Genomic DNA, 12,336 nt, shown 5'->3' with positions numbered 1-12,336 from the left:
GAAATTAGTGACCATTTTGTTACATCAGCCAACATTGAAATGAGGAAGAGGGGGCAATAAATGAAAGTTTTAATGAAAATTGAAAATTAAAGTGATAGAGTGTGCCAAAACTTTTGGAGGTTTTTAGAAGGAATAAGGTTGTGGCCGGTGATAGAAACCAAAGATAAAGCAGACAATGATTTTGATTATATCTTGACTTAAGCTGAGGTTTTGTTTTGATTATTGTTGTAATTCTCTTTTATTTCAAGTTTCAAATTATTATTGAGTTTGAGATTGAATTTATATACTCGGTGTTCAGCATTTTACAAACAGTGTTGAATGAAAAATTCAGATCTATTTGAAGTGTTAAAGTTTGCAAACTTATTTGTAAAATCTGAAAAAAGAGTAAGAAATAAGACAAATTGTTCAAAAATTGTATTCCAGAGTTTTTTCTAGGCTGCAAGAATTGCTTCTCTGCTCGATGAAATAGTTATTTTTTTAAAATTTTTTATCTTTTTTTTCAAACTGGAATAACAAACTAACCTGATGAAAGTAGTTTTTGGCAGAGCTAGAGAATATAAAATTTAGAGTGAATAGTTGTTCAGTGGTATGTGAAAGAATGTGTGCAGACCCTGTTCTAACTTTGAATTTATCTTCTGGAAAGAAATTTCTAGAAAAACAGAGGATGCTGCCCCAGTTGAAGGCACCCCTACTGCTAACACTGGTGCTGAAGTGCTGATGTCACCAGCTGTCAGACTGCTTCTTGAAAAATATCACCTGAATCCCAGGCTCATTCAAGCAACAGGTCCAAAAGGCAGGCTTCTAAAGGGTGACGTGCTCAGATATGTGGCACAGGGAGGGCAGCCTTTTACAAAACCAGACAAGGAAGCTACTCCTACTCAGAAGTTGCCTCCAAAACCCACTCCTACACCTGAGACACCAGTGACAGGTACAGGTATATCAGTTTGAACTCCAGAAACTCAGCAACTACCTCTAAACTTCTCCCTGCAGTTATATACATTATCTAGCTTAACCCTTTTTACCTTTAAGAGTGACCAGCATCTAATTTCTCCATTCCATAAGACTGCTGTATCATTTATTAATATCATGAGATTAATTTAATTATCACCAACCTGAAAAACTTTGTGTTAAACGAATTCTCCTTGTTATTATCAAAGGAAATGTGAAGAGAAGAGTAATGAGAATTTGGATACTGATGTTAGGGTGTAAAGGGTTAAAAGTGATGAGAATAGTTAAGGTTTTATTTTGATTCACCACCAAATTCTCCTAACTATTTTGCAAAGTAATGTATAATAGTCTTATTGGAGAATAATGAATCACATATTTTATCCTTCAGACAGAAGGCAAATGTACGATGCAACCTTTTAAATTCTCTGTGGACTTCAAAGTTTCCACTCAGAACTCAGTCTGATGAAACTTTGAAGACATGAAAAAAGCAACAAACTTTGTATTTGTCTATCTATTGCTTATAGACTTTTACTGTTTATATCTTTACTGATATATATCCCTCCCTTAGTGGAATACATTTAGCAGTCATGTTACAAGGCAAGTGAATGGTTGCTTATTCAAAACAGATGACTGTACTTAAAGCGGAATAAAGTACAATTGTGGAGGCCTCATCTTTCGTTAATATGGGTTCTTGAAGCTACTTCTACTTTATTTATTGATAAAGCGTATCAACGCATCACATTAATACAGATACAACAAAATAAAAAATAAATAATAAATAAACACTTATAATAAATATATATGTGATAAGAGAAATTTTTTAAAACCACTTCCCAGTTTCGATAAGATGGTCGCGCAATTAAATTATCATCTATATTTACAATGTCACCTGGAAGTCTATTCCATTGGTTGACTGACCACGGAAAAAAGCTGTATGCATATTGATTGCAATTTGAATGTGGTCTTATGAAGGTTTTGGAGTTACCACTCCTTGAGGTACGAGGTAAAGGAGTAAGATACGAATCTTGTTGATATCAATAGTACGATAAACAATCCGTACTTTGTTTGCGTAGCATGACCGTTTTCATTCGTAATTCTATTATGACTTGTCTTCCAGTTTCAAAGCCCCAGCCAGTCTCATCAGAGCCTCCTCCGGTTCCAAAAGGTGGTCAGCAGTTCATAGACTTACCTAACACTAACATGCGCCGTACCATTGCCAAGAGACTGACAGAGTCCAAAGCTTCTGTTCCACATACATATGCCTCAACAGACTGTGTCATGGACAATCTTCTGAAATTAAGGAAGAGTCTCGAAGTGAAAGTTTCGGTGAACGATTTTATCATTAAAGCAGCGGGCTTGGCGTTAAGACGGGTCGCAGAGATGAATGCTGTTTGGAACGGTGAAGAAGCTAAACTTGTGAAAGATGTTGATATCTCTGTCGCTGTAGCAACTGATGCTGGGCTTATAACACCCATTGTGAAAACAGCAGACGCACTAAAAATTGCGGAGATCTCAACTGTTCTCAAGGTAGAGTTGATAATTCTAAATACAGGCACGTAGCACTAAGACTTACCTAGGTGCAATGTTCGGGGATCAATGTCAGTATCTGAGTAACCGCAGACTTACTCCCCACTAAAACCCAGCATTAACCCCAAATTGTTATCAGTTGACTGTTGTTGGGAAAAGGGAGGGGTAGGTGCGCAGTGCTCAGATACTGACAAGGATCTGGCTTGAGGTACCACGCGCTCGAAGGAGCTACGTCACGTTTGACTGGTTTTATTGATGTGATAAAGCCTTAAACTTGTAGTTTTTGGGGGTAAACAACGTACCAACGTACGTATTTCGTAGTTTAATACTCACATTCGTTTTTCGTGGAGCCCAAAGTTTCACAGCTACTTACAGTGTCCTCCTGCCCGAGCGGTTGCCTCAGAAAAAAATGTGCATGTTGTTCGAAAAGTATTATGTTTCTGAAAGAAAAGGAATATGATCTGCCGTGAAAAAAAAAAGAGAATCAGAAGAGTTGGGGGCAAACTGGTAATGGTGGAGGACGACCTTGCTTTACTTCAGAGGCGAACAATCGGGAAACCTTCATGAAACCGAAGAAAAACCTGTAAAATGCTTTTATATAATATGGACGTCTTCTTTAAATACCTCTAAAGAGTGCCTGAGGTGCTGATGTCACCAGCTGTCAGACTGCTTCTTGAAATATATCACCTGAATCCTAGGCTCATTCAAGCAACAGGCCCAAAAGGCAGGCTTCTGAAGGGTGACGTGCTCAGATATGTGGCACAGGGAGGGCAGCCTTTCACAAAACCAGACAAGGAAGCTACTCCTACTTACCTTTGGGGTAAAGATTTGAAGCGGCTCTCAATAAGAAACTACATAAACTAATTGAAAAAAGATAATCGCGCCTAGGCGTGTTTTCGAGAAATGACGATAAGCGTAAAGAAGGAAAGAAATTAGAATTTACAGGATTCGAACTTGAGCTGAATAGGCCATTTTACAGTTGTATACTTAGTTGTCAAGCCTTTGATTTGGAGTGAGGCTGAAGGTGACCTTGTTGTGATAGAGACCAGTATCTAGTTAACTTGATAACAAAGTAACTTGCGTGAATGAAAGTGATCCTCGCAGTAATGTGCATTACTTGAGCAGTAGTGAAAATTAGGCCTGAAAAGAGTTCAGGCCTGTATCCCGTACAGGCCTGAACTTTTTTCAGGCCTAATTTTCACTACTGCTCAAGTAATGCACATTACTGCGAGGATCACTTTCATTCACGTCTTTATCCGCAGTTTGAAAGGTTTTTATCATAACAAGGTCACCCTTAGCCTCATTCCTGTTCAAAGGTTTGGCAACCAAGCACATAACTGTAAAATGGACTATTGTATCTTTTCTTTGCAACAGGATCTCGCCAGCCGAGCTAGAGAAGGCAAGCTACAGCTGCACGAGTTCCAAGGTGGTTCCTTCACAATTTCCAACCTTGGAATGTTCGGTATCACCGAGTTTTCTGCGGTGATTAACCCACCTCAAGCATGTATCATGGCTGTCGGTGGAACCCGCCCTGTTTTAACAGCCGACGATAAAATACAAAGTGTCATGACGGTCACATTGTCATGTGATCGGCGTATGATCGATGACGAATTAGCTGCAAGATGGTTAGAGACATTTAAACTCAATATTGAAAATCCCTCGAGGCTATTATTATAACACACATAGCCAGACAATATAACCTCAGTGCAGAGGACATCCACAGGACTGTTAATAGTGTCCCCTGAATAGAAGTGACTGGTGCAAAATTGTTATGAACACCAGGCGGTGGAACCTTTATGCAGTGGACACCCTCAGGACTGTGAAAAATGTTCCCCAAGACATATCCAGAGCAAAATTTTTTGGAACATAAAGTGACATTCGGTGTTGAATATGTGAGATTGTGAAAGAACAAGAAATTTGATCAGTGATGGTGCAACATTTTAGAAAATGAAATATTAACGAAATCTCCTGCGGTCTTCAGACTCAATGAAAAAAGGTTGAGATTACTTATGTAAATATATACGGAATTATTATATTACAGTGAATTATATACTCGTGGGTATGTTTTATGCGTGTGAAATTATCGTTCCTACATGTTTGTTTATATACTGGCTTATAGGCAACTCTAAGCTGTTGTTAGGGACCTTTGGAAGACGTCGATTTAACAATGAATACATATTTTTCTTTGGAATTTTGCGAATGACTGGATGTGTTTACCATCTCTTAAGGCGTCGTAAGTGAGCCTCAGGATAACGTATGAGAGCGGCCTTGAGTTCCAAACGGAAACTTAAATAATTTGCCGTCCGGGTTTCCTTTCTCAGATCACGAAAATTTTGATGATTTTACGATGTCATTTTGCAGAGCACGGCGAAGAAATGTACACAGTCGTAAAACACACTGGCTGAGCTATTGTTCTGTTCAGTAGATCTTTCTTTTTTCACCAAGTCCTCGTTGCCGTCATCGTCGTAATTTGCTTAAGGTCCCTATTTACGGATGGAGGGTATATTTTGTCATCATTCACTCTCTGTTTCAACTGTAATAGATTGATCGTTACAAGCAACGGTCGTCCAGGGGGTGCGGTCTGTGGAGGCTGCCTACCGTTTATACCCGCACCGAGGGTTTTTTTAATCCTCTCTCTAGATTTATGTCAGTAAGAAAGTATCTGGGATATTTTGTGTGCAAATAGAGGGACAGGACAGTCCAGATGAAGCCAGCACTGTCATCGTCGTAACTTTCTCAAAATATTGGCGTCTTAGTTGTGTCATTTGCTAGGTTTGAGATAAAGCAATAACCAGCTGCCGCCATCCATTCTCACCCCATGCACATTCTCCATTCATTAGAATTCCACATCCTTGTTGCGTCTGTATTCTCACTGGGAATTCCGCCGGCTCGCCTCGTGGTAGGTTTTGTATTAAACTGCCCATTCGAATTTCGGCTGATCCCAGAATTTCAGTCGGGGTCAAAATCTACTGAAATTCTGGGATCTGGTTCGCCGATGATTATTAATATTGTGTCAAAGGATCACGTTTACAAATTTGTTTTGTATACGCACAGGCAAACAGAAGTAGGTTGAGAAACACTTCCTAGCAACGAAACGATCTAGGAAAATCAACAGCCTGTGGAGAACTGACGCCAGAGTAATAGAACAAAAATTTTGTGATACTGTAACTACTGCTATCGAAGGGGCGAGACTTGTTAGGGAGATAAGCAAAAACAGTCATCCCAGTTGACCGAACTCACATGCAAAATTAATTTTTACAGCTGAACTACAGTAGCTGCAAATATTTTTGGCAGCTTTCACTTCAGTAATGCAACAAACGGCAATACTTGAAAGATGGTACACATTATCAAAAGACTGGCAAAAGAATAGTTCGATTTGTTCTACATGTGGTTTCACTTTTTATTTTGTTTTCTGTATCGATACGATTTTGAAGACGGTAACACCGTCGTGGTAAACTGAGTTTTGATTGTACTCAGGAAGTATTCTACTTTCGTAAAGATATTGTTTACAAGATGTTCCATGTAACTCTTCATATGCCCACTGTGGTTTACACCGGCGAATGAACTCTGATTTCCCTTTTTTCTTTCCTTTTTTTTTAGTTTTATTACAATACGAAACTAATGCTACTTTACATAATAAGTTTACCTAAAATACAATATTAATGCAGGCTACGGCTAGTTACTTTGAAGACGGTTTTATATATTTCTTTTCTTTGTATGTGCCTTAGGTACGTAACCGATCCATAATGCATTGACTCTCTGTGCTCCTCGCCTCATGTGTTTATGTCAGGCAGTCTGTATTCCTTTTTATTTTCCTTAATCTCTTTTTAACCTCTTGGCGTACAAATCAAGCTGTTGTTGCTGTGTTGTTGTTAGTATGTATACACAAGAAGCCACAGAAACTTAAGGCTCAAGATTCAAAAAGGTTACAACTCAAGGTTAAGGTTCAAGGGCGGACTGCGAGTTAAATATGCTTTTACTGACTACTGACGGAGGCTGAGGCTGTAGCATCGGAAGAAGATGAAGAAGAAGTAGTGGCGGCTGTTACGACAGTCTGTTGTTCCTTGTAAGGCAACTTCCTCCAGCTACCGCCGCACACACACGCCCTCATCCATCGCTGATCCCACGCTCTTGCTGCCGCGTGGTCACTGATCCCTTCCACCAGGGATACACAGTTGCACCTGAGAGAACGAAAGTTTGATCACAATGGATTATTTCGTGAGGGGAACAGCAAGATAGGACTCATTTGACACATTAGCATTCTTGGATAGGCAAATCCAAGTTCAGAATTTTTCATTATAATACAAAAGGTTGCCTACATCACACAACTTGTTACCTGGTGCACTGTTTTAACTTTGTCTCCGGTGATTTGTCCAAGTAGACCCTTCTTACGATATCCATGACATGCGAGCCGTCAGCAGGCATCGGGAAAATGGCTGAGGCGAATGGATGGAAGATCTGATGATACTGGTGCGCCACTGGCGGTGAACCGAACTGATACACACTGGGCCGGATTGGTCCACTTACAGCCTTACCGGACACTCCTAAAGTAAAAAATATGCATTAATGACCAATCGTGAGGGCAAGGATACACTGAAACGGACCTCATTACTGACCTCAGCGAACCTAACGTACTGAATAAGTATGAGGCCATTATCCAGCCGTTTAATGCGAACAAAATGGACTCATTTCAAGGCCGACAGATTCGCTTTTGCAATAACATCGCGGACACTCCCAAATCAACAATGCTACTAAGCTCATCTTACCCGCTTAGGTAGCCTATCAGATCAAAGGATTTGCGATTCACCCGCCATTCCATAATATAAATTGTAAAAACAATTCCTGCGAACAAGTCTTTCTCCAATCAAAACCGGTTAAACAAGCCTGATATAGTTGTTAAGAGTTTTTAACGAAGCGTTTGCTATATCAGAAAACTACAATGAAGTCCCTAGCCTAAAAGCAGGCCGTAATTATCAGTGCTTCAGTACGCGCGTTTCTTTGCCCTAGTGAAAGTTCGAGGCTTTGAGCAACACCAGCTTGCGAAAGATCTGCAAGCGGCGCGGTCCTTATTATTAGTTCCAGACGCCAGCAAACTTCACCCTGACTCGTCTCAAATCTTCCCGCGGGTGGAGAAACTGTCCTGCAGCGCTAATAATGGTGAGGGCCTAAGCACTGGCTATGAAATTCCAACAACTCAAATTTTTGAAGACTCAAAGTTAATTCCCTCTCATTTATCCTTGATGATTTGACCTAATGATAACTCAAACCAATCTTTGCTCGCAACATCAAGAGATAAATCATGACATATAAACAAACGACAGCTAGTGTTTTTTCCGATACATGCTAACATTTTCTGAGAAACACTAGCCAAACCAATACAAAATCACCCAATTTCTAAATTTATATCCTCTGAAATGGCATCCACACATTATGATCCCGCTATGAATTCGGTGATCAAGTTAAAGCTAAAGTTAAAGCTATGCATGTATTAAAAATACATATAGAGAGAGATTATCCCAATAAATATTATATTATCCCAATAAATACATATATAGAGAGATTATCCTATGCAAGGTGCGCACGAACGATTTTTATTCACGAGTTGAGATAAAAAAAAAAAAAAACCAAAAAAAAAAAAACAACGAACGAGCGAGCGCTGCGAACGGGCAAGTTTGTTAATGCATCGTAACGGTATGATGTTTTAGTCCATACATACTTGAATTTTTTTCTGTGAAGACCGTCACATTTCAAAGATTGGAAGCGAACGACCGAGAAAATACATCGTTCGTCCAATCAGAGACACGAACGATAGTGCTTCACAATGTAAATCTCAGTATGTATGAAATACATTTTCTTCCAGGATATCATTTTTGCTTTTTGGGTTAAACCTGCGTTGCACTCACCTCTGCTCAAATTTCCTATCTGCATGTTTTGAAGAGACATTGAATTTGGAATAAGAGGGGCTGAATAGAAAGAGAGAAAGGTAAACATGACTTTTTTAAAATTGAAACTTATTAAACCTTGCGCATCTGATTTTAGCCCGTGAACAGGCCATCATTATAACAGCATTGGCACGAGCGTTTGTTTCCCTAGGAGAAGGTAGGAGGCCTTGACTACAAGGGCTGGGGAGAGGTCTACACTGTGTTCAGCATTAGTCCCAGACCCCTAGCAAATGTCTCCCCGACTCGTCTCAAATCTTCCAACTGATGGAGAAACGCGCGTCCGGCAGGCGCTGACAACAGGGGTCAGCTCGCAGGCTCATTTGATTTGGGACAATTTTAAAAAATAGGTGCCAAAATTAATACAAATTGCATCACATTCCCTTTGCTTCGTTTTGAGATTGGCTTCAAAAAAATTACCCAACTCTCAACCAATTAAATGCTATCCACAAAATATTTAATAATTATACACAGTAGTACTGTTTTCTTAAGGGAAATAGCTCTGGTTTTTGAAACATGCAAAGTGCATAATAAACACCTTCTTAAATATACTTTGAGGTTACAGGTAATGGTAATAGGACTGAGTGGAGTCCAATTTTGTCTAAAATCATACGAATGATTGAAACATGGCACGAGGTGCCATGTTATAAAAGAAAGGGAAAATTAACATCACAAGACTAGCAAAGGAGGCGTACATTGTTTTATGTTGTGATTGGTTGATTTAAACTACAACTTTAAATGTGATTGGCTTCTTGAACTTTTTGATTACCAGCTGTTCGAAAACAACTTGGCAAGTGAATAGGAGGAAAATAGGAGCTTTTTAAACCAATCACAATCAAAGAAATGGTAATTTTTATGATTAAATGGGCAATACAGCATTACATTTAAAGCAGCGCTACTTCTTTACAACTCACCAGCCAGCCTGTCATCTACATGGATATCGGGTTCATCTGAGCTGGCTTGTCTGCTTAGAAGCCAAATCTTTGTGAGGATCTTGAACAACAAAGCTAATGATTCGTTCTTGTCTGTGAAAAAAAGTGATGTCTACATTTGATTCATCTGGGTAAACTGGGTGTCGACTAAAAAAGCCTTTCTAGAAATCACTGAGCCAGCTTCACTAATCCTGGGTGAGATTGCTGTAGGAAGCTATTTTTCAATTATGTTAGTCCGCCTGATAAAGAAGAAAGTAAATCGCTCTGATAAAAGTTAATCCCGTACAGAAATTTCCTGCAAATTTCCCTATTCATATCTTCGATTCCCTTTAGCCTCGTTTTTTAGGTAAATTCTACGTCGAACTCCCAATCAGGAAAATAATTATTTTTTTTGTTTTAGCACGTTCAACGCCTCGATCTTTTGAGGCGACTTACGTTGTAAACAACCTATACTTTTCATCCTCAGCACTGAATTTATAATCAGGTTACTTCTGTGAACAGCACGTAGCTATGTGAGGTGTGGTACCCTAGGTACGTCCTTTCTTCTCGAAATTATCTTTTCATCCTGTTGTTATGTAACAGTCTTCGAAGGCTATATTCTATGCAGAGTTATATGTTTTCTCACAGTAAGAAGAGGCAGCAATTACTCTATTTGTAAAGTGAGACCGCCAAAGAAATAGGACATGATCAACAAGCTTATCCCATTTTTTTTTTTACTGAATGGCTTATGATAATATATTATTTCCATTAATTATCCAACACCAAGATAAGAAAGCTCTTATAATAGTTCTAGATAACATATAGATTAAGTTTATCGATTAATAGTATAACTGTGTCCTCCTCATCACTATAACAACGAATTAAAGATTTCCAACATAACGTACCTCATAAGCTTCGTTTTAACAAGTCATCAGTGTAAGAGGGTATGGAGACTTGCGAATTTCATCTCTGTTAATGCTGTTTAGCTTACCTGCTGATGGGGTGATGGAAGGCAGTAAAGCGGGTGTAGTCTGTCCCCACAGACGGATCAACACCAGCATTTCACGCAAGGTCCCGAGGGTACTCGTCTCACGGATCAAGCTGACCTATAACAAATAATTAAGAGCCTTACTGGAAAATTTTAATCATCTGTCACTTTCCTTTTTCCGCAGGCACAATGAAAGAGAAGATTTTACTTATTTTGTATTATATTTGCCACTATGGGTAACGTTGTAACACTTTATAACGATTGATAAAGGAAAAAAACAAAACAAAACAAAACAAAAAAAGAATAATTGTGAGGAAACCGAAGAACAAGCATTAACCTTTACACCCTAACATCAGTATGCACATTCTCCATTCTGTTCTCAATATATTTCCTAAGGGGCTAAAAAAGGAGAATTTGTTCAACAATCAAGACCTTCGATCGTTGCTGATCATTTCCTTTTTCTTGTGACCTTTATGTGTAATTTGGGGATGATATTGTAAGGAGAAATTAGATGCTAGTGAAAGTGTTAAGGTTTGTAAGCTTGGGTTTCCTCACAAGTAGTACATGATAAAAATATAGATAACAGATATAGCAAAAATATGTGTTGGCAGCCTCATAACAGTCCGTAGTCCGTAATGGAATTAGTAGTTGTTGATAGTAGTTACTTAAAGTTTTATTCTAAAGGACGCGAGAGACGAAGAGCCATTGATGTCAGGTGTAAGAGAGTTGAAAAACTTTGGGCCTTGAGAGAAAACGGAAAACTGTCGACTATTTGTTCTCCAGATGAAGACACGTGAAGCGAAACGCGCGGCGTCCTTGCACAGTGCTGACATCGCACGGACTCGCTGTGAGGAAGCTTGGTAGGATGTAGCTACCAACATCAAGGAAAAGAGGGAGGAAATTAATGGCCGAACAAAAATAGTCTTTTGTAATACCAGTGGTGGAAAAATGTAACCATGACGTGAAACTTTAGGACCACCAAATATAAAACAAATGGTCCGATATGTACCGAAAGACCAAACCTTTTGACTCTCAGAAATGATTAACACGCAAGTTCTCCTTACAGTTCTTCTACTGAAATTAATTCTTATTTTTTGATTTGTCAGTTAACTTTTTAACTTTGGATATTCTTTACTATGACTTCATAGAAAGCCTGCTGGTTTTCTACCAATTTCCATGATTTTCCGATAGCCAAACCTAAATTCCATGACTTTCCGGGCCTGGAACATGGAATTATAAAATTCCATGACGTTCCAGGTTTTTCTGGACCCGTGCGAACCTTGCATGAATACATTCTCCAGCAAACGCCTGCTGATACTAGAAACATTTATTTGTATAATAACTTTGTCTTGTGATTCGACACCAAATTCACTTCATTAATCTGAAAGAACACTTATGGCTTCAAAAAGGGTTTTATAACCATTCAAAACAAGACATTCCGCCTTAATCAACTTTTTCTTAAAATTCACAACCGCAGTCGTTTTTTTTCGCAACACAAGTGACGGAGATGAGGGGAGAGAGAGGACGTGTTTTCCGAACAAAGACGTCGTTACGACATTCAATCGACATGCGCTCCATCTTTCAATTATCATCTTACCCCTGGTGCAGACTCCTTATTCTGCTGAGATGTATAAGCTACCACCACAAACATAGCAAGGTCAGTCAGCCATTGGATAAGAGGGAACATTGACAACGCTGTTGCTGTAAGAACAATCAAAACAAAAAAACAAGAAAATAAAAACAGAAAGCCCTTCCATTAGATGAGATAAGAATTACACGTGTGACAAAGAACTTAAGCTATGGAGAAACCATACGTTCGACGACTGTTTGTCGAACATGGAAATTTTGGCCGGGATTGGCGTGTGGCATTTGCAAAATAGCCTCGATTTACTACAACACATTAATATGAAACACGTATCACGTTGGATACAGCGTCCAAAACTCGTGCAAAGCAACAAGTTTCGTTCATGTTTTTCTATTTTTTTTGTTTATTTAGTTCTCCTGATATAAGCTCCTAACAGTA

General features: G+C 39.0%; 2 protein-coding genes across 3 annotated transcripts in view; one reads left to right on the top strand and one right to left on the bottom strand.

Moving 5' to 3' along the window:
- Window positions 1–4,544, top strand: part of LOC113674509 (pyruvate dehydrogenase protein X component) — a 7,064-nt gene extending 2,520 nt beyond the window's left edge. The window contains exons 3-5 of one of the 2 annotated variants that reach the window (XM_089189378.1): window positions 644–928; window positions 2,066–2,475; window positions 3,850–4,544. In XM_089189378.1, coding sequence (XP_089045504.1) covers window positions 644–928; window positions 2,066–2,475; window positions 3,850–4,152 — 998 coding nt within the window. In that variant the 3' untranslated portion in view covers window positions 4,153–4,544. Of the gene's footprint in view, window positions 1–643; window positions 935–2,065; window positions 2,476–3,849 lie in introns of both variants that reach the window. The other variant, XM_089189377.1, reaches the window with a different exon arrangement.
- A 1,508-nt stretch (window positions 4,545–6,052) lies between these two features.
- LOC113674508 (mediator of RNA polymerase II transcription subunit 16) overlaps window positions 6,053–12,336 on the bottom strand; it is a 25,531-nt gene continuing 19,247 nt past the window's right edge. The window contains exons 18-23 of the mRNA XM_089189332.1: window positions 11,911–12,014; window positions 10,317–10,431; window positions 9,329–9,439; window positions 8,379–8,438; window positions 6,812–7,019; window positions 6,053–6,656 (exon numbers count right to left, since the gene is read on the bottom strand). Of these exons, the coding sequence (XP_089045458.1) occupies window positions 6,452–6,656; window positions 6,812–7,019; window positions 8,379–8,438; window positions 9,329–9,439; window positions 10,317–10,431; window positions 11,911–12,014 (803 nt within the window). The 3' untranslated portion in view covers window positions 6,053–6,451. The remainder of the gene's footprint in view (window positions 6,657–6,811; window positions 7,020–8,378; window positions 8,439–9,328; window positions 9,440–10,316; window positions 10,432–11,910; window positions 12,015–12,336) is intronic.

Source organism: Pocillopora damicornis, chromosome 12 (assembly GCF_964200805.1).
Source record: "Pocillopora damicornis chromosome 12, jaPocDami1.2, whole genome shotgun sequence".
NCBI lineage: Eukaryota > Metazoa > Cnidaria > Anthozoa > Scleractinia > Pocilloporidae > Pocillopora > Pocillopora damicornis.
Note: the sequence above shows the minus strand (reverse complement) of the source record. Positions and strands in the feature narration are given on the sequence as shown.